The sequence below is a fragment of the Dipodomys merriami genome, unplaced genomic scaffold (genome assembly GCF_024711535.1).
Source record: "Dipodomys merriami isolate MVZ:Mamm:240054 unplaced genomic scaffold, mDipMer1.0.p SCAF_33, whole genome shotgun sequence".
Lineage (NCBI taxonomy): Eukaryota > Metazoa > Chordata > Mammalia > Rodentia > Heteromyidae > Dipodomys > Dipodomys merriami.
The window spans coordinates 7553647-7576194 of NW_027204826.1; the positions used below are offsets into that span (position 1 = coordinate 7553647).

Here is a 22548-nt window from a genome sequence, read left to right on the forward strand (position 1 = left end):
GCTCACAACCTGAGTTTCTAAAAATTACCAGTGAGCTTGACTGCGATTATAATAAGCCTCATTCTCCCTCTAGAGGTGGAAAGAGGGATTTCCTGAAATTGCATAAGCTCCTTTTCTGAGCGGCCAGGGCAAGTACCACCTAAAGGAAGAAAGCAAACTCCATTCTCTCTGGCTCTTTCAGTAGGTCCAGCTGGAGCTCCAGCTCTGCACCTGATGGATATGGACTACAGGTGTGTGTGGGGGGGTGGTCTGAGATGCCCTTGGTCCCTCCCACCGGAAAGTCCAAGCAGACACTTGAGTTGCTGGGGCCAGACCCACCATTAAGCCCCACAGGAAAATCTGTGCTCTGTGGAAAACCAAAAACTCACCCCAGGGGACCCACTAGACGGCGGAGAAAAAAAAACAGAACATTCCTTTGCTTCTAAATTCTAAGTGGGTTCTATATAATCTTTACGAGCAGGCTGTTGCTTTGGTTGCAGGATCCCAAGCAACATCACTGCAATTAGCTTTTTTTCCTTAAAAAAAAATAGATCAGCGATGTATTGTCATTGTCGGGCAACCGTTACAACCTTCAGACATTAATTTTCATGTTTTATATTTTCTCTTCATTCCGAAGGACAGGGACAAAGTCAGAAGTATTTTTAAACATGAAAAAGGGATCGGTTTAGCATCATCAAGCCGTGTCTGGGAAGTTCAGGTGAGAATGAGTTCATTTCACTGGGTTGTAAGTTCAACTCCTTGGGTGTCAGGATAGGGAAGGGTCTCCACCCCAGCTTCCCAGAGGCAGAGCCATAAAATACAGTTGCTAGAACCTTCTCCCAGGAACTGACACCAGAAAGGCATTCCAAAAGGCAAAATGCTCTCAGAACTAGTAACCATTTTGAAAGCCAGCAGACAGCAGGTATCACATTGTTTTACATGCCTGGGTAATAAAACGAAACAAACAACGCCCCCTCCCCCCAAAAAAAACCATTCCCAGAGCACACCTTCACAGGAGAGATACCCAGCAATAAAATTAAGTGTTACATTTTCATTTTCTTTTCTTCTTCCAAATGATATGCGATTGTGATCACCAAACAAAAAATAAAATAAAATTTGGAAGCCTGGGAGAGGACATATTAAAATCAGAAGTCTATGGGCTGGGAAGGTGGCTCAGTGGTAGAGCACTTGACTTGCATGCTCGAGGCCCTGGGTTCGATTCCTCAGCACCACATAAGCAAAAAGCTGGAAATGGCGCTGTGGCTCAAGTGGTAGAGTGCTAGCCTTGAGCTGAAGAGCTGAGGGACAGCGCCCAGGCCCAGAGTTCAGGCCCCATGACCGGACCCAAAAAAAAAAAAAAAAAAAAAAAAAAAAAAAAAATAAAATCAGAAGTCTATTTTGCCTTGGCCAAAAGGAAGGATTAAAAAATGTCATGAGATATTCTGGATATTTCAGTATTCCCAGGGAACCTGATGGCTTCCAGTCAAGTACTTGAAACTACAAGTCAGATACTTCAAGTCAAACACAGATGCTCAGTGGGAAGACATCGCTCACGCTGCGCACATAGGATATTGAGAAAGATGACCTGGTTTTTTTCCTTTTAGCATGTTAACTATCCATAGATCTGAGTGAATAATTTAGCTAACCCTGAACTACAGAGTGACAACAGAAAGGTGCCAAAATTGTGACTCTAGCCTCCTGGCTGTAGCTGGTATTATTTGCCTCTAAACACAGATACTTTCACACAATTAACATCAAAAAGCACCTTTCCATTCCTCTTACCAACTCCCTCCTTGGACTAAAAGAAACTTCTGCCTAATTGACTCTGTGTGTGTGCGCGCGTGCGTGCGTGCATGTGTGTGTGTGTGTGTGTGTGTGTATGTGTGTGTGTGTGTGTTTCTCTGTCTGTATTGGGGCTTGAACTCGGAGCCTGGACACTGTCCCTTTGCTTTCTTTGCTCAAGGCTGGTGCTCTACCACTTGAGCCACAACTCCGTTTCCATGGAAGAAAGTTCTGGAAGGCTCTGAGAGTGCTGCCTTCTTCACTGAGCTGTCGGTGAATACAGGGAGTGGACCTTTCACCTTGTCACTTCGCAAAGCTCAGAGGATTGGGGAAGGTTACAGGGAGGGAGGTGACCAGCACTTTGTTCAATGGTGTGAGACTCAGGGACTTGACAGGTTGCAGAATTCGTGTCTCTTCCTAGTTCCTTGGTGATTGGTCACAAATATAAGTGAAAACACAAGACTGACAGTTGCTGTCCCCTGTCCTTCCCCCTCTGCCCTCCAAAATGGATGTTCCCCCATCTTCTTTTAGGTCCAGGAAATGGAGAAGTGTCCAAACAAGCAACAAGGGCGTTCTGAGAGTTCTAGGGTTGGGGGCTAGGAAATCTGATCTAGTCTCCAATGCCCAGAGCAGTCTGCAAGCTCTAGACAGAGCCCAGGATGGGAAAGACAGAATTAAACCATTTCAGAATCACCCATGGTGTTTATAGCAACAGGCTTTAACCCTTCCGGTGCTATTTCCCTTCTATCCTCAGGAGCACTTTACATCTCTCTTGAGAGGTCCTGCATATGTGTGTGTGTGTGTGTGTGTGTGTGTGTGTGTGTGTGTGTGTGTGTGTGTGTGTGTGTGTGTGTGTGTGTGTGTGTGTCTTAAGCTCCTTTGGCTGGTTGATATTCTGGAAGGAAGGGTCATGGTACCGATGGTGAGATGCAATTGCTCACACTCTCAGACAGAATCATTGATACCAGTGTGAACCTGGGTGGCATGCTTGCTTTAGGGGCCAGGTGTGCAAAAATAACTAGGTGAGAGGCAGACAGACAGACACAGGACACACACAGAGACCTGGAGCCACCAGCTCCCCACTCTCCCGGACCCCCCAACCTTTCCCCTCCCCTTCAGCCCCGTTAACTCTTCTTTCTTCGGCCGGGCAGCTAGGAAAATAGGAATTCCTGCGGAGCGTCCTGGACGTTTTTAGTGACTGAGTGTCTGGAAAACGTCCATGGGTGTCTGTGCGTGTTGAGCCCTTGGGGATCTTCGGGGGTGCGGGGGGTCAGCGGGGGTAGCAAGGAGAAAAATGAGGCCACCTGTCCTCGTACACTTTGGGGGTTCCACCCCCCCCTTTAAAAGCCTCCCGATCCTAAAATGGTCAGGAGAGGAGTCTCCCGGGTTCCGACTTTAGGCTAGGGAGAGAGCTTCCCAGGGAGGAGAGGTCGGGAAGAGGTAAGGTGCGGGACTTCCCGGGCTCCTCCCGCCCGCCCGCGGTGCCGCAGCCGACCGACGGCGGGGCGCTCGCTCGGGGTGCTGGGGTGAGGGTGTGTGGCGTGGGGAGGGGGGACAGGGGAGCCCCGCACACCGCGATCCCCGCCACCCTGTCCGGGGGGTCCCGATGGAAGGCAGGAACCCACCCCGCCCCCGGTGCCACCTCCCGCGCCACTTACCGCGCGTGCAAGCCGGAGAACAGGCAGAGGAGAAGCAGCAGCTTGGGGGCCATGGCGCCCCGGAGCGCGGTGGCGGGGGGGGGGTGTCCGCGGGCCTCGGATGGGCAGAGGCTTCCTCCGGAGAGCGAGCCCTCGCGATGAGGGGCAGGGGGGGTCCCCCCACCCCAGCAGCAGCAGCAGCACCCTCCCCCCCGCCCCGCCGCCGCCCCGCCGCCGCCGCCGCCCGACGGCCAGGGGGCGGGCGGGGGGGGTTCGGCGCGGAGACGCGGGGCGCACGCGGGGCGCACGCGGGGCGCACGGCTGCCTCTGCGCGCCCCAGCCCCGCTCTCGCCTGCGCCCGGGCGCGCCGCGGGGTGGCGGGAGAGCAGGTGTGTGCGCACCGAGGGGAAGTCGGGGATGGCGAGGGGATGCGGGGGGACACCCGAGTCACCCCTTCCCAACCCCCCCCCACCGCCACCCGCCAGGAGCCGCGATCGGGGCGGTCCCGGCGGCGGGGAGGAGTCCCCCCCCTCCCCGATTCCACGCTTGACGCTGCCGCCGCCGCCGAGCGCGCGGGGCCGACGGACGCCAGCTTTGAATGGACTTTGGAGATGGGAACGGGGGAGGGGGGACGCGCGGGGGAGGGGCGCCGGGGATCCCCCGCAGGGCGTCCTCCCCCTCCCCCTCCCCTCCAGCCCCAGACTCCATCTGGTCACCCAGGGCTCCGATCCCAGCTCCTCCTGCCATGTCAAAGGCTGGGTGGGGACCCCCCGTAGGTGGTGGGGGAGGCTCAGCACCTGTCCTCCTCAGCCATCTCCGAGGGGAGAAGGCAGGTTCGAAGCCAGCCTGGTCAGGGGAGAGGAAAACGCAAAATCCAAGAGATTCTTAGCCACCCAGGAACCTGCCAAAAAAAAATAAAGCTGGAAGTGGAGCTGTGGCTCGAGTGGGAAAGTGCCCGACTTGATGGGGGGAAGCTAAGCAGGGGTGCTCAGGCCCTGAGATCCATTCCCCACACACGCACGCACACACACGCACACACGCGCGCGCACACACACACACACGTTAGAGGCTGACTTATTTTCTCCTAAAACGACTTATCTTTCAATAGCTACTCCGAGTGCAGTTTCCATTGATAGACTCTAGGGAAATGGATTTGTTTCTCTGGCTATTAAGGAAGTAATTAAGCCGGGCACTGGTGGCTCACGCCTATCCTAGCTACTCAGGAGGCTGAGATCTGAGAATTAAGGTTCAAAGCCACCCCAGGCAAGAAAGTCCCTGAGACTCTTACCTCCAACGAACCACCAGAAAACTAGAAGTGGCACTGTGGTTCAAAGTGGTAGACTGCTAGCCAGTACCTGGGACAGCACCCAGGCCCTGAGTTCAGGGCCCACAACTGACCAACACACACACACACACACACACACACACACACACACACACACACACACACACACACCACAGCTTGTATATTGAGGGCTAACACCCACATGGTCAGTTCTAACATCTCGGTCTTAATCATGATGCCTCTTCTCTTCTGAGTGGGTGCTTCATAGGCATTCATCATTTGACTCTCTGTAGATGTCTTTTCATATTTCTGTTTTCACAGAGTATGAACATGAACGCTTACCAACTGTGAACAGTACAGACTGACTGTACTTGAATGGTTTTTGTAAAACATCAATGGAATGAGAAATATCCTGGATTGTTTATGTATGCATTTATTTTTAAAAACCCAACCAATGAAAAACAAAATACAATTCTCCCTGTCATCTGTTCTTTTCCTTTCTTACCTGAGTTCAATATACTATGATTGTTTTTTTGTGTGTGCCAGTCCTGGAGCTTGAACTCAAGACCTGGGCACTGTCTCTCAGTTTTGTTTTGTTTTCCATTCAAGGCTGGCTCTCTACCACTTGAACCACAGCTCCACCTCTGGTGCTTTTTTTGCTAGTTAATTGCAGATAAGAATGTCACAGGCATGCCTGAGCTGGACTGGAACTAGATCCTCAGATCTCAGCTTCCCATGTAGCTAGCCTGAGCCACCAGCAACCATCCTTCAAGAAGCATTAGCGTTATGAATGAATGTGAAGCTATCTCTACTGGAGTTTGCAGTGATTTACTCCATTTTTTTTTATTTGGGTGAGCCAACTTGGTCATTCTGACTGTTTTACTTTGGAAAGCTCCGTGGAGCAGTTAGGGGGAGGATATTTTGATCTAAATGAGTCAAGAGGGAAGGCCAAATTCAAAGCAAGCTTCCTGAGCACAAATGACAAAGTAGAAAATGCAAGGTCAAGAATGTTCTAAGGATCAGCCTACAATTTTCGACTCTTACCCAGGCTGACCCGAAAGGGGAAAGCTTTGGAGAGCATGCATACTGGGCACCCTTGGACCTTCCGCCTCACAGGAAAAGAGAAGGAAAAAAATTGTTTTAATAAAAATAAAAACTAAATGAAAAGCTCCATCAAAAGATCGGTGCTTGATCAGAAGAGGAAGCAATTCACAAAAACCAAAGCATTAACAGTTCAATAGGTTTGGAGCCTGTAATCCCTGTTTTTCTGTGGCTGTTGCTTTGGGGCATTTGGTTATGCACTAAGCAGGTTCCTGGGGAAGCCCCAGCCTGGGAGGATGGATTAAGAGATTTCGCTCCAAGAAGCAGCAGACAACCTGAGCTAGGGGATCCTCTTGTGGCGTCTCAGAGAAATACCTCTCAGCCTATCAGCGTGCAGGTATATAAAATCATCACATTACGCAACATACCTCATGGAATATATGATAGATACGGGTTTGTGTATCGTATCTCAATAGATGCAAATATTCACACATGTTAAAGAATTGATTTAATTGGATGGAGCTGGGCTCCTCCAGTGGCTCATGCTTGTAATCATTTCTTATTTCTCTTTTAGATCTCAAATTTGCATACTCTATAAAACATTTAAATGGACTTGCATAACATCTTTACCAAAGAAGCACCAATTACCAATTATTTCAGCTCTTCTTCAGGGCTATGTAATATTGTGTCATATGCAGATATATATATATATATATATATATATATATATAATTTTTTGGCCTGTAACTAGGGGATGAGCTCAGGGCTTTGCAAAGTTGCTTGGCTTCTTCTACTCTACACTTTTACTTTGATATACCCATACCTTTACTTCTGTCTTTTTTTCTTTCTTTTTCTTGTTTTTCGTTCTTTCTTTTCTGGTGGAGAGTGGGGGCCGGTTAATTGAAAATAAGAATATCATGGATTTTTCCACCTAGACTAGCCCCTTCAAGCCTCAATCTTCAGATCTCAGCCTTCTGAGTACTTTGAGGTTACAGGCATGAACCACTGGACCCTGGTTCAGGGTGAATTCTTTTGTTTTCTTTTTTTTTCTTTTCTTTTTTTGTCAGTCGTGAGGCCTGAACTCTGGGCCTGGGCACTGTCTCTCAGCTCTTCAGCTCAAGGCTAGTGCTCTACCACGTGAGCCACAGCACCACTTCTGGCTTTTTCTGCTTATGTGGTGCTGAAGAATCAAACCCAGGACCTCATGCATGCAAGGCAAGAGCTCTACCACTGAGCCACCTTCCCAGCCCTCAGGGTGAATTCTTAAGCAAGTTCTCCATGTGGGCAAGAGTGTGTGATCTGAATATTTTTTGCAAAACTGTTACATTTGGGGCACAGATAGTACACAGGTTAGCATCTTAAAAAAAAAAAAAAAAAAAAAACGAAAGAAAAAAAAGAAAAGGCAAGCCAGGTAGGCCTCACTGATTCCTGAAAAGCACCAAAAACTATTCTCTGGCAGTGCAGCTCAGTTTTTGGAAGTCTTGAGCAATATCGCTCACCAGATAGCAGAAGAGGAGCTTTTCAAAAGTTCAATGGACTTCTATTCATGTTCAAGTCCACTATTGGGTCTGTAACAGTCTGTGTCTGCAATAGTGAGCTTTCTCCAGTAGAGGGTGCACTTTTGCCAGTGGCTTTTGTGGCAGGTCATCTCCTGGTTGCTTTATCACCAACGAATTTGCATAAGCCATGGTATAAGGATGTCATTTATTTCCCCTTGTCCTGTGGCCAGAACTCTGAGAAAGTGGGCTTGTAGTCCCCAATTTTTATAACTCCCAAGACTTCTTTTACCTAATTACATCGGGTAATGCCTTCTGTGTGGTTATGAGTGTCGGAGTCGCCATCTTTTTTTTCCTATTGTAAATCATCACAGTGTAACAGAAAGGTCACTTATGGACTGGGATTATCAGACAAAAACAAAAAATCAGGAATAAGGGGAGATACCCATAAATGATAATGTTTGAAAAATTAGAAATGGTTGTTGAAACCAGTCAAGACTTTTAAGTAGCTATGGGAATCATTAAATGATTTTTCTACACACACACATTCACACAGAACTTACATTATGGAATTCTCTCCCTGCTGAAAACCAAATTTATAAGTTTTTGTTCTTTTTCTGTTTTGAAATAATGTGTTTGACATGACATCAGCCTTATGTGATCTTTGTGTTGGATATCTGCACATTTTGTAGCTGTGTGTGTGTGTGTGTGTGTGTGTGTGTATGTGTGTGCATCTGTGTGCATGGGTGTATATGTGTGTGTATAAAATGTTCTTGAGAGCTTTTTCCTTCCATGGAAAATGGACCCTTTAACAATTCCAGGATCCTGTGTGTAGATTTTACTAGTTATTTTGGGGGGGGGGGAAATGCCTAATAAATACACGCCAAGCAGTCTCCTATGACCTCTTCTCTTCCCAAGGATGGATAATATCCTTGCTCATTTGGCTCTAATTTCCTTTATCCTTGATTTAAGTGGTTCATATATTTTGTTTTATAAATCACCGAAGTTTTTATTCTTTAATTACATCTGTTGTTTTGGCACTCACTGCATAGTTAAATCCTGCTTTTATCCTTATTTACCTGTGTTTTCTTTGGGTTGGTTGGTGTTTTTCCATGAGTAGCTTCCTGTGTGAGAACTTATTTTTTGTGTGCATAATTTTTATTTATATCGATTCATGCTTACACATTTTTTTGGTGTGTTTTAGATGTATCTTCAAAGTTCAATTCCCTAAGGTGACTGTTTTGGATGATCCAATTACCACTGGCCTGTTCAGTATAGCTGTTTCTTGCTTTGAAATGGAGACCTTTAAACCCGTAGAGGCCAAGGTTTAAGACAGAAAACAACTAAATTCTGCAAGATATTTCTCCCTACCCAGGGCCACAGCTGAGCTTTGAAAGGTCATTCTAACATTCTCTTAGGCCTCTTGGGTCTAGAAAGTAGAAGGTGGCAGGGTGAAGTAGACTACTTGTAAAAGGAGTAATTTTGTGGAGATGCTCTGTGACCGTTGGTGAGGCATTCTAGGAGTCCTTGAAGCAGCACCATGTTCAGGGAAGGCAACTCCATTGGTACCACCCAGGCTATAATGGAAACAGTCCAGTATAATCAATCTGCTGGTGCATGGATGGCTAGCCATGCCAGGGTTCCGTCTCTAGAAAGGTGTACTAATTTCTCTCACTGGCATATCAAACACTCTGCAGTGACTGTAACCAGCCTAATGGAAATCCATAACCCTCAGCCCAAGCCTGGCCTCTGTCTCTGCCGCTATATACATACAGAGCACTCTCAGTAAACAAGAGGAGCTGAATGGAGGGGCCATTGGGGCAGATGGTGATGACCTTGGAAGGGAGATGCTGGCTTAGAGGCTCTGCTCCTTGGTGGTGATGGAAGACAGGAAAAGAAAAAGAAAGTCCAGGGTGTGTGTGCTTGGGGACAGAGTGTTCTGACTTCATTATGAGTCTGCACAAACTATTGACCACTGTGACCACCAAGTCTTCGATGAAGCTGGTCTGCTACAGAGACTGGCCTCCAACAAGCTCCCTGATGACGCCACTGACTCCTGAGCCCTCTGGGTGGTGAGAAGAGTGGCTGGAGGGCCAGGCTGAGCAGCATCCACAGAATGGGTTATTCCATCTTCCGATTCCTTACATCGTTCTCTACCAAAGTCATCTGTTCTCAGGCATCACAAGAAACATGAATGTGTACACAGAGTGTGCATGCGCTAAGATGTCTATCTGCACACCCCTTCCCCGTACCACCCTGTCACTAACATGTCAGTTGTTCCTCTTCCCTCTCCTCCTTCCACCTTCCCCCCTGCATCTCTAACCATCCAGCCCCATAGTTACAGTAATGGTGATTAATCCTGGCTATGAAGGGAACACATGGTTGTTACTAAGGAATGGTGGGGAAGAAGGGTGTAGCAGTGATAGTGGGGATGTCTAAACAGAGGGTCTCTTCACCATGCCCTGTGATTCAAGCCCATCAAAGAAGCCAGTGGCTGGCACCAGCAATCCTAGCTTGGGAGGCTATAATAGGAGGATCATGGTTGGGACCAACCCATAGGTGGGCATATTGTCATGTACTTGTCATCTGATGCTATGTAATAGGCTAAGATTGAGAGAGTCATTGTTTCAGGGTCAGTGAAGGCAGAAAAGTCCATGAGACTCATCTCACTGGGCTGAGTGTTGTTGTATATGTTCTTCATTTCAGCTACAATGGAAGCCCATAATAGGTGGATCACAGTCCAGGCACACAAACCTGGGTAGGAAGTAAGAGCCTGTCTCAAGGTGCATTACACATACAATGGTTGGCTGAATGGTAACTGTGGTGTACCACTAATTAAAGGCAACAAAAAATAAAATAAAATAGTTTTAAATGCAAAAAAGGGCTAGAAGCCAGGATCTACAATAGAGCACCTGGCTTAGCAACCCTGAGGTACTGAGTTCAAATTCTAGTATCACCAAAAAGGAAAAAAAAAAAAAGCCAATGGGAAACTTCAATAACCCCAATCAGGCTGAACTTGAGCCACAGCTCCACTTGTTTTTGTCTTTTTGTGGTTAATTAAGATATTCTCGTGGCCTTTCCTGTCCAGGCTGGCTTTGAACCATGATCCTCAGATCTCAGCCTTCTGAGTAGTGAGGGTTACAGGGTTGAGCCACCAACACCTGGCCTTTCTTTGTTTCTGAAAAAAAAAAAAAGACTTTGACATTATAGAAGTTTGGAAGGGTAGATATATTTTGAAGCTCCAGCTTCCAAAAAGAACCCATGCTTAGATCAAAAATAGGTGACAGGATATTTCAGTTGGGTGTTCAGATAGGCTCTTGAAATGGATGGTGACAAAGAGATGTAATCATGCAAACTTCTGATGAAACAAATCTTTTTTGGCACATATCTTTCATCCCTTTCCAATCCTGCAAACCAGCTAAGTATTTGCTGTGATCAGAGTAATTCATATTCAAATACTCACCATGTTTCCTCATGGTATTATCTTAAATGTTCTATGATTATTTTTTAAAGAAGATATTCAGACTAATTTTTAAATATTGAACATTACCATTTTTCTCCCCAGAGCTAACCATGGCATTTCCAATTTTTGCAAGAAAAAAGTACTTTGATATTTGAAGTTAGTTCTGACAATGGAGGTTAATATAGAGTAAAAGACTCAGCATCATAATTAGAGTTTCCTTTATGAAGGCCTGACAAAGCCATCATAAATCATTCTAATTGGTTGCCTGGAAGGAGCACCTTATCCACATATTTAACTCCAGGCCAGGTGTGGTGATGCATGCCTCTCATACCAGGTGGCTCATGACTGTCATTCTAACTACTCAGGAAACTGAGATCTGAGGATGATGGTTCAAAGCCAGCCTGAGGCAGGAAAGTCTGTGAGATTCTTCTCTCCAGTGAACCACAAATAGCTAGGAGTAAAGCTGTGGCTCAAAGTGGCAGAGTGCTAGCCTTGACCACAAAAGCTCAGGGACAAGCATCTAAGACCAGAGTTGAAGAAGCCCCAGGATTGGCAAAAATTTAAATTTAAATTAAAAATAAACATCAATGCAGAGGAAATGGAAGAGTGGTTCAAATGATAGTGTACTCACCTAGCAAGTGTGAGGCCCTGAATTCAAAAGAAGAGAAAAATGACACTTGGCTACAGAAAGTTAGTGATATCTTTCTCTCGTATCTCTTTCTCTCTAAATATATATTCTCCCTTTCCCCCTTCTTTACCTCTCCCCATCTTCTCTGTCTCTGTGTCTCTCTCTTCCTCTCTTTCTCTCCCCTTTCCCCTCTTCTCTCCCCTTTAGTCCCCCCCACCCCATTTCAGGTAGTGTTACTATAACACAAAATCATTCTATTAAGTCATGTTTATAACATCACAGACTTACAGGAGACCCAGATATAAAGGACTTTTTGTTTTTTTGGTGTTGGCTTTTTGTTTTGGGGTGTGTATGTGTGTGTATGTGTGTGCACATGCATGTATGTGCACACACACCTGTACATACACAAAAAGAAATGTTCTAGGCCATTCTTAATATGTAATCACTCAACTAGGCCTTAAGTTCAAGCCCCATGACTGTCAAAAAGAAACAAAGAAGAGAACAGAACTAATACTAATTGTGGGCTCACTTAGAATATTCTCTCTATTTGTGGTGATGTCAAAAGCAATACATTTACATACCCTGGCTAGCCAAGTAGAGCACTATAATTAATTTCTTGCCTTTCAATTCTCTCCCCAAGGTGATTCTCTATTATGTTCTCCTCAAAAATAACAAATGGGGAAATACCTGCAACACAAAAATTAGACAGTGAAAAATGAATTTGATTTTTTTCCCGATAAATATGACTCCAGTGAAAGGGTTAGCAGCACATAGAATACAAGGCCTAGTGCCCAGCTACAGCTCAGCAAGAGTTTTCTGTAACCAGAAAACTGTAACTGTTGAGAAAATGACTACAACTTGGTAAAAATGGCATCATTTCCTTCTGAGACTGAAATGTTCAAAATGTTTATTGAAGTAGCCATTTGGACATAATATTTTTTTTTTTTTTGTCAATGATGGGGCTTAGACTAAAGGCTTGAGCTGTCTCTGAGTTCTTTGTGTTCAAGGCTAATGCTCTACCACTTGAACCATGACTCTACCTCTGGCTTTTTTTGGTGGTCAATTGTAGATACTACTATCTCTAGACTTGCTTGCCCAGGCTGGCTTTGAACCACGATCCTCTGGTTTCAGCTTCCTAAGTAGTAAGGATTAGAGGTGGAAGCCACGGGCACTCAACCTGAAGAGGCAGATTTTGTGTTCCTTTATATTTTCCCCAAACAAATTCATGATAGATTTCCTTTATGTTACTTTTTTTTAGGCAAGGAAATGGGCAAAATACAAATTAAGAAACAACTAGGATACAGTATCAGTTTTTTTTTATTTTTTTAATGAACATTTAAGAGTCATATACAAAAGCTAACAGAGCAATAAGTCAAACGTGAAACGTACAAGGAAAGAGAATGGAAATTAACTCAATGACAGGTTCTCACCACTGAAGCACTGTAAGCTGGCGGCATCGAATGGTGGTGTCTTGGAACAGCAGTCACAGGTGGGATCAAAGGTCAAGAATGTCATCAAACCACTTGTTTTATTATCTCCGTATCTTTCTCGGTCACTGTTTAGTTAGTGGAGAGGTTAGGGGTAGAGTGAGAATACATTCCTTTTAATAAAAAAAAAAAAAAGAATTTTTTAAGGAGTTAAATTTTCATTGGAGAAAATACTTGATCTGCTAAATCTAATATACTACATACTTCTGTTGTTAAATTTGTCTGCGTAAATAGTTTGCCTATTCTATTTCTTAATGCCGGCTCATGCAGTACTTTTTTTTTTTTCTTGATTTTGGAACAGGAGGAATCATCGAAGGCAATTGTGGACCTAAATGTCCATCTTTTTTTTTTTTTTGTCTTAATGAGAGAAAAAAAAAAAAAAAAGAAGTGTGCTCTCTTGCAGTTGGTCAAGTTAGGATTCTTCAGGAGCATTTCCTAAAATATTTATCTGCTGGGAAAAAATTTGTATGAAATGACATTCGAAGTATAAAAAACATCATTAGGTTAACGCTTGGAACTGTGAAAAATATACTTATCTTGTTTGTAAACTATCGATGTTAAGATACTGAGTGTCTGTCAGTCACAGCCTCCTGTTTTTTATTTTGTTTTATTTTTTTTTTTTGTTTTCCTAGAAAGTTGTTGGCTTTACCAATGGGTCATCTTCAAAACATCTGAAGTTACATGTAGAAACATCAAGGCAATATTATTTGTACATATTATTAAACATGCAAAAAATTTTTTTTCCTGAAAGAGTGCTGAAATTACAGAGAGTCTTTTGGAGCCCAGCCTCTCCTGGGTACCATTTGACCGGAAGTATGGCTTCCTGGGATTTAGGATGGAGGTGTCTTACTTCGAGGAGACGGCCCCTTTAATCACTGGCTCCCTATTCAAATAGGTGGCCCAGTAAACTAAATTAAAAGTCCCAAACAGGACAGGGAACACAATTCGGGACATTTTGTCAATCTTGCTGATGCTGTTGTAAGTCTTTTTGTTGTCAGAGGCCTTGTCTTCGGGAGGTTTTGCAGGCCCAGATGACGCATTGGTGGTCCCTGCCGACACCTGTTCCTTGGGGATGTTTGGGGGGTGGTTCATCTTCCCAGTCGTGAAAGCATTGGTTGATTTGTTGAGGATGAGTTCACGTTCCTTTTTCTGCAAAATAGAAGGTGAATGTAAGGACCAGGTCATTTGCCAGGCAATGGACTCACTGGGGAGGGAGGAAAGAAAAGGTGATCGAACATCAGATTATTTCTAGGAAAGGTCAGGTCTCCAGGGAGGCCTAAGTTGAAAGGCCCAGAGAGTCAACGATGGAACTCCTTGGCACAATCAATTCACCATCTGAACAAATGAATTGCAAGAAGCTGAATTATGTGTTGAGGATGGGTAGTCCAATGGAGAGAGTGAAGTCTAGATGAATGCACTCACGATATTTAATGTATACATATGGACACAGAATTTGAGGGGATGGGTGGTCTGGGGAGAGATGAGGGAGGACGATGGAAGAGGTGACATGGATGGAGATGTGTCATACTCACACACTGATGTGTTAGATTAAAATCCCTTTGTACGCTTGGTACCAGTGGCTCAGGCCTGTAATCCTAGCTACTCAGGAGGCTGAGCTCTGAGGATCATGGTTCAATGCCAGCCTGGGCAGGAAAGTCTGTGAGACTTGTATATCTAATGAACCACCAGAAAACTGGAAGAGGCACATGGTTCAAGTGGTAGAGCGCTTGCCTTGAGCTGAAGAGCTCAGGGACAGCGCCCAGGCCCAGGCTTCAAGCCCCATGACTGACAAAAAAAAAAAATCCCTTTGTACAACTAGCAAAAAAATAATACAATAAGGTAAGAATAAAAGCTGGAAGTGGAGCTGTGGCTTAAAGTGGTACAGTGCTAGACTTGAACAAAAAAACTTAGGGATAGCACCCAAGTTCAGGCTCATGACCAACAAAATCAAAAACAACAACAATAATAATAAGAAACCCAAACCCTGTTTAAGCCAGGCACTGATGGCTCACAACTGTAATCCTAGCTACTCAGGAGACTGAGATCTGAGGATCATAGTTTGAAGCCAGCCTGGACAGGAAAGTCTATGAGACTGTTTTCTCCAATTAACTACTCAGAGAAAGCCAGAAATGGCTCAAAGTGGTAGAGCGCTAGGCTTGAGCAAGAATCTCAGGGATTTATTTGCAATAACTAGTATATGTCTGAGACAAGCAGAAAAAGTCAAAAGCTATGTACATATGACCAGATAAGATGATGTTAAGCAAAATGAACCCCAAGATAGAGACACAAACTTTTTTCTTTCTTGCTATTGTTTCTAACATATTTATAATGTACCATCTGATTTTTTGTTGCTTTGTATGTTCCTCCCACACTGTATAACCCCTGTTTTCACTGTATTTGATGTCAGTGCCCTGCATCTTGTATATACACTTCTCTAATTTGGGAAGGGGAAGGGAAAAAACAAAATGTTTAAATAAGGATACAGGTTGATCCATTGTAACAATGAGATGTACAAGACAGTATGTTAGAAAACAAACTTTACAAGTTAGGGGCGGGGCAGGAGGAGTGTAGTTGTGGAGATGGGGCAGGGGAGAAGGGATGGTAGGGGAAAAACAAAGGAGGAGGTAACAATGCTTGATAGGAAATGTACTCATGACCTTGCTTATGTAACTGTAACCCCTCCGTACAGTATTTTTACAATAAAAAACATATTTATTAAAAAAGAATCTCAGGGACAGCACCCTAGCTCTGAGTTCAAGTCCCAGGACTGGCAGAAAGAAAACAAAAGAAAAAAAACCAATAAAAGCCTACAGGGCCAGGAGATGGACAACACAACTGGAGCAAAAGTCATCTATTATATTAATGTCTGGCATTTTGTAAACACCTGGCATAAACTTAATTAAGATGTTGCTAAAGACAGAGAACAAGTGTTCCCTCTTTACTGGAAGGGTACCTGTGAGAGTGAATGACATAGCTGGCTTTAAAGCAGACTAGGGAATGGCGAAGAGAGAAAAGGAAAAAAAGATGGTGAAATATTATCATGGCACCGTATGCACCTTTGGGATGGTGGGATGAGGGGAAGCTCACTCAGCATCCTCCTTCTAGAAGTATCATCATTGCTGTCTGCATCCTGTCACCAACTAGCATTTCTTCTTTGTAGGAATGTCATTGTTAGTTTACACACACACACACACACACACACACACACACACACACACACACACACACACCAGTAGTTCTAGGGCTTGAATTCAGGGCTGGGACACTGTCCCTGAGCCTTTACACTCAAGGCTGACGCTCTCCCACATGAGCCACAAGTTCCATGTCAGCTTTTTGGTGGTTAATTAGAGATGAGAGTCTCATAGATTTCCTGCCCAGGCTGTCCATTGAATGCTGAGTTCAAGCCCCAGGACGGGCCCAGAAACAAACAAACAGCTACTCTTAGTTGAATCCAAGGATATGGAATCCATCGCTCTTTTGGGGGTGCTGATGACATGTACCTTTCATCTGAGGAGATGAGCAGCAGAAGTGAGCAGCAACACAAGAGCCAAGTGGTTGGGGTGTCCCTGGGGCCCCCATCAGGAAGGGCAGGCTGCATAGATGTGGCCAGCTGTCCTTCTGGGACAGGCCCTGCTGCAGAGAGCAAGCTGCCCATTCTGAACCCATTCTTCCAGAAGCCGTTGACAGCTGAGGATGGGTGGGACTGAAGACACGGAGGCCTGGCCACACTCCTAAAAGGCTTTGGCCTTGCCAGGCCTCAATCACAACATCACAGCTTCCTCTGCCCCTCTTCCTCTTGGTTCTTTCTCTGAGTTGCCTGGTCCTATACACTACACTTTGCATCCCCAAACTCTGATCCAACATTTGCTTCAGAAGATCCCAGTATAGAGCAACGGAGAACTCAGTCTATTTTTTTTTTCAGAGTGTCTCTACTTCTCACCCACTGTTGGTTTCCAAGTGTAGACTAACAACCAGACTTACTCATTCACGTTTCCAAGTGTAGACTAACACCAGACTTACTCATTCACACTCTCTACCCGAGTTTTGACAGTGACCTGTGCCCTGCCCAGAAACTTGATGTTTTCCACACAGAGAATCTTCCTGAAATGTAGAAGGGCTCTGCATTTCACAGCCTTCTTGAAGTTCCATAAGACTGACCAGGGTGCATTGAACAGAAGACATGGACTGGGCAAGGATCAGCGAGTTCCACACTAACCTCTATCCTCTTTCTCTCCACAAGGCCTACATTCACCTGCTCCACTTTCCTCCTGGACTCAGGATGGGCCTGATAGCTTCCATGAGTGCAATGGCCTCTTCACACCCTCTCTACTTCCATCTTGGCCAGCTCCAATCTATCATTGTGTGGCCACCATCCCAGATGGCAAACATCTCCCTTCTGGCCACATGGAGTAGGGTGCCCGGCAATCTCTTCTTCCCAGACCCCATTCTTGTTCCTATACCGCCAACCTCAAGGAGCCATCACCAGGATCAAGTCTAACTGCTTCCATTAAGAGACTTAGGCCAGGCGCTGGTGGCTCATGCCTGTAATCCTAGCTACTCAGGAGGCTGAGATCTGAGGATCGCGGTTCAAAGCCAGCCCGGGCAGGAGAAACCATGAGACTCCTATCTCAAATAAACCACCAGAAAACCGGAAGTGGCGCTGTAGCTCAAGTGGTAGAGCGCTCGCCTTGAGCTGAAGAGCTGAAGGACAGCGCCCAGGCCCAGAGTTCAAGCCCCACAACCAACAAAAAAAAAAAAAAAAGAGAGACTTAGTAGCAGCCAGGTGTGTTGGCTCAGGCCCTGTAGTCCTGGCGACTCAGGAGGCTGAGATGTGAGCATCATGATTCAAAGCCAACCCAGGCAGAGAAATTCAAGACTCTTATCTCCAATGAACTAGCAGAAAAGCCAGAAGTAGAGGCATTATTCAAGTGGAGGAGCACTAGCTTTGAGCAAAAAAAAGTGCTATCCCAGGCCCTGAGTTCAAGACCCAGGACTCTCATACATACTCTCACTCTCTTACACATACACACACACACACACACACACACACACACACACACACACACACACAGTAGATCGTGTGGTTCTGGTGGCACATTCACATTCATGAGGTGGCTCAATCCTAGCCAACTTGGAGGTCTGAGATCTGAGGATCAGAAAGCCAACCCAAGCCAAAAAGAAAAAAAGAAAAAAAGAATAAAAAGCAAGAGACTCTTATCTCCAATGAACCAACATAAAACTGGAAGTGGAAATGTATTCAAGTGGTAGAGCACCAGCCTTGAGCCAAAAAGCCAAGTGAAATCATGAGACCCTGAGTTCAGGCCCCAGTCCTGGCATTCTCTCTCTCTCTCTCTCTCTCTCTCTCTCTCTCTCTCTCACACACACACACACACACACACACACACACACACACACACTGTACATTGTTCCGCTTGTTAAGCCCCTCCCCCATCCCTTTCTGTCCCCTCTTCTATAGGAGGACAGATCCTGCCAATCATTCCTTCAGAGTGGGAAGCTGGACATGGAAGTGGGAAGAGTTTCTTTAGGAGGAAGTGCAGTGTGTAATGAACCACCAAGCAAGTGCTGTGGCTGGGGCAGCCCCAGGTGCCCTCCCTGGAGCCAGAGTGTCCGGCTTGCTGATTGGTACACAGCCCCTGTTGGGAAGGTGAGCCAGTGTAATTGATCACCTTCATGATGATTTTCCTGCAGACAAGATTAACACTTCCTTTCAAGTCTGTCAGACAGGACCTGTCTCCACACCTCTCAGGACAAAGGATTTGAGTCTTTGATCCATGTGTGGTGTAATTAGCCACATTATTGTAGGCTGTTTGCACTTTTCTATGCATAGAAGTGAATTTCATCTCATCAAAGAAATGATTCAGCTCAAGTTGTGTCGCAGTGATTGTTCTGTCATCGATTTAGGCACAAGTACTTGGTGATTCATGGTTTGCAAATGAGTAATGCTTCTCACCAAAAAGTGAACATGCCTGGTTCAAGTGACCCAAACCATTTAGAGAGAGGCTTGGGTGGTTTGTCAGATGACTGTTGCCATATGACTCCCCTCTTTATGCCTGGAATGGCAGCTTAAAGAGGTCACACAAAGAATGAGTAAGAGCATTAAAAAAGAAAGAAAGGAGGAAGGAATAGAAAAGAATGAGCAAGAACAAATCATAGGATTAAAACCTGCACAAATCTTCTCTGAAGAGACAGAGATTATTTTGACCAAAACTATCTAATCATAATAGCTTGGCCTAAATATCCTGCAATGGTTGAGTGGGTCAAGAAAATGTAGTCTATTTATACAATGGCATTTTACTCATCTATCAGGAAGAATACCATTAGGTCATTAGAACGGAAATGGATGAACTTGAGGGGGAAAATTATATGAAGTGAAGAAAGACTCAGAGAGACAAAGAGTGCTTGTTTTCTCTCATCAGTGGAAATTAGATCTACAGTATAAAGATATAGGATCACATATGACACAAACACACACACACACACACACACACACACACACACACACAAAAGTATGGGATAGTCAGGTAAGAATTTCAATGATGAAATGCCTTTCAACAATTAACTGATAGTTTTACAGAATGAATACTAGGAATGAAACATGTTTTGTCTGAGGAAGTTGGGGCTTAAGGGCAGTGACACAGACTAATGAAGAGAGGACTGGACGCAGAATACATTCACATACTCAATGTACCTATGACAAAATGAAACAGGGTAACTTGAGGGGTCGGGTGGGGTTAGCAGAGATGGAGAAGGATAAAAGTTGTACTTGCAAACGGAAGTGTTGAATTGAAACCTCTTTGTACAACTACTTAAAGCTATTTTTAATGGAAAAAAATAAGCTGAATGTACATAAGTCCAAATTATATCAAGTTATATAATTATACATCATATAATATTAATAGATAATTATATGTAATTATAGATTATATTATGTTATACATATTATATTATATAGAATAGATTATATTATATAGTATATATTATTATATAGTATAGATTATATTATATAATTATATGTTATATAATCATATATTATATAATCACATTATACATTTACAAAATACATTATACAAGTATATAATCTATAATTATATAGTTATATTATTATACACATATATTAAACATCATATATATTATTAATCTATAAGATATAATTTTAGACCATATTCTAGGTAATTACATGTATTATGTAATGTATGATTATATATAAAATCATATAGACATCTATTCTATATATTATGTGATATGCATTAGTATATAATTATACATAATACATGTAATATACATATTATGTTATATATAACATATATTTATATTACATATAACATGTGTGTATATTATATATATGTTATATGTATGATTATATATACTGCCTAGCCATTACCTTGAACTTGGCTGCTTCCAAGGCTTTCTTGCCGTCCCAGGCCCAGCCTCTCTTTGTGAAGTAGTTGACGGTGGCAAACTCGATGAGGGCAGAGAAGACAAAGGCGTAGCACACCGCGATGAACCAGTCCATGGCCGTGGCATAGGCCACTTTGGGCAGCGAGTTCCGAGCGCTGATGCTGAGCGTCGTCATGGTCAGCACTGTGGTCACCCCTGTGGGCCCAGAGGGGGACAGCGGGGGGAGGAGGGGGACACAGCTCATCAAGGGTCCCCAGTTCCCGCTACAGCCCAGCTGACCTGTGGAGGAGCAGGAGGAGGGGCAGGGGGGACCCTCTAATCCGGTATCGCTTCTGGAATGGGAGGAAGGGGGGAGCTTCTGTTTGGATTAGCACCCCTCAAAGGCTCCCCTGAGAAAGACTTGATCCCTACCTGGGAATCCCTACTGGCATGTGGTGGAACCTTTGGGTTGTGGAGCCTGATGTCAGCGCTTCGGGTCACTGAAGACACGGTGCAGGCCCCGAAGGGGCTTCTGTGACTCTGTCCCTCTCACCCTTCCTCCTTATTTCTATTTCTCTATTTATCTTTCTCAGTTTCTCCTCTTTTTCACCCTATTTCTCTCTCCTTCCTCTCTCTCTCTCTCTCTCTCTCTCACACACACACACACACACACACACACACACACACACACACACACTACTGGAGCAAGAGGTCAAAAGCTGCACCAAGCATCCCTATCATGAAGTGCGACCTTACCACAGATACTAATCCACAAAGCCAACTGACTAATAAACTGAATCCTCCAAAACTGTGAGTCAAAATAAAGTTCTCTCTCTTCCTCTCCCTTAGCACCAGTCCTGCGGCTTCAACTCAGGGCCTGGGTACTGTGCCTGAGTTTCTTTTGGCTCCAGGATAGTGCTCTACCACTTGAGCCACAGCTCCACTTCCAGTGTTTCGGGGGAGAGGGGTAGTTTATTGTAGATAAGAGTCTCAGACTATTCTGCCCAGGCTGGCTTTGAGCAACAATCCTCAGATCTCAGCCTCCTGAATAGCGAGGATTACAGCTGTGAGTCACCCCTGCCTAGCCAAAACTCTCCTTTTTCTTTCTTTTAAGTTGATTATTTCAGATATTTTGTGACTGTACAAGAAAGTTGAGACTTCAACCCAGAGGTCTCAAGCCTTCAACGCTGTCCACTGGGAGAGGAGCCTCCTGAGCTACGTTCTTCCACGCCGAACGTCTGAGGGATGTGAACCACTTTTTCTCTAGACGCTCAGGCATGGTTGCCCTCAGGAGTCACTGGGCTTGCCTCCAGGGACCTCTTAGGTCCCAAGCCCTAAGGAAAGCCCCTCCTGTGAAATGACCTGTGCAGGTCATCCTGCATTCCTTTAAAGCTTGTACCATGCAACACATTCATTGCCCTACAGCGGATGCTAGCAGAAGAGTCCAGGAATGTTCAGGGCAGACAGAATTCGTCTCCAACATTCTCCATCTGTGCTTGGCTAAATTTGAACGTGCAGCACTTAGAGATCCCGGGGACTGACTGTGAATGTGTGTGTGCACACATGTGCATCCAGTTTATTGCTCTCATGTTACATACAGTACATCAATTGACACTCAGTGATTGATTTGAAAGGAGCATGCACACTTCTTACTTGGTAACTTACAAAAGAACATTGTGCAAACCCTACTGTACCCAGGCTGGAGATGTAGCTTAGTGATAGAGCACTTGTTTGTCCAGCATGCACAATGCTCTTGATACAAGTTTCAGAAGCATACATGCACCAAAAATATATGTATTGTATGTATCATATCTAGATATGTATATAATATGTCTGATTTATATTATATTGCTATATACATATATGATATAATGACATCTATAGCATATCTATATATCAGTATATTCATATAATATTAACATAATATATATCTATATATGCATCACATCTATATATCTATATGATATATATCTCATATATATTGAGTTGATATATCTATATCATATAGATTTAATATAGATATTATATATCATATATATGCTATAGATTTATAGATATGACACATGTAAAGCATAGATATATCTATATATGTATATATATGTACATAGGTAGATGTCATACATAGATAAATATCTATATATTATGTGATATCATATATATGTATGATATATGATATATCATATGTATATCATCTCATATCTATATTGCATATAGATATGTAGATATCAAATTGATGTCATATATTATGATGTATATACATAGATATATGTCATAGCTATATATCTATATCATGATATAGATATGAAATGTGATCATATATAGATTTTTATATATGTATGTGAAACCATTTTC

At 44.1% G+C, this 22548-nt stretch overlaps 2 protein-coding genes across 4 annotated transcripts in view; both read right to left on the bottom strand.

Annotated features, from left to right (window-relative positions):
• The window catches only part of Gabrg3 (gamma-aminobutyric acid type A receptor subunit gamma3), a 338270-nt gene extending 334777 nt beyond the window's left edge, over positions 1–3493 (bottom strand). The window contains exon 1 of the mRNA XM_070043065.1: positions 3420–3493. Coding sequence (XP_069899166.1) covers positions 3420–3472 — 53 coding nt within the window. The 5' untranslated portion in view covers positions 3473–3493. The remainder of the gene's footprint in view (positions 1–3419) is intronic.
• Positions 3494–13389: 9896 nt separating this feature from the next.
• Positions 13390–22548, bottom strand: part of Gabra5 (gamma-aminobutyric acid type A receptor subunit alpha5) — a 58980-nt gene continuing 49821 nt past the window's right edge. For all 3 annotated transcript variants that reach the window (XM_070043067.1, XM_070043066.1, XM_070043068.1), the window contains exons 10-11: positions 20201–20412; positions 13390–13947 (exon numbers count right to left, since the gene is read on the bottom strand). In XM_070043067.1, coding sequence (XP_069899168.1) covers positions 13645–13947; positions 20201–20412 — 515 coding nt within the window. In that variant the 3' untranslated portion in view covers positions 13390–13644. The remainder of the gene's footprint in view (positions 13948–20200; positions 20413–22548) is intronic.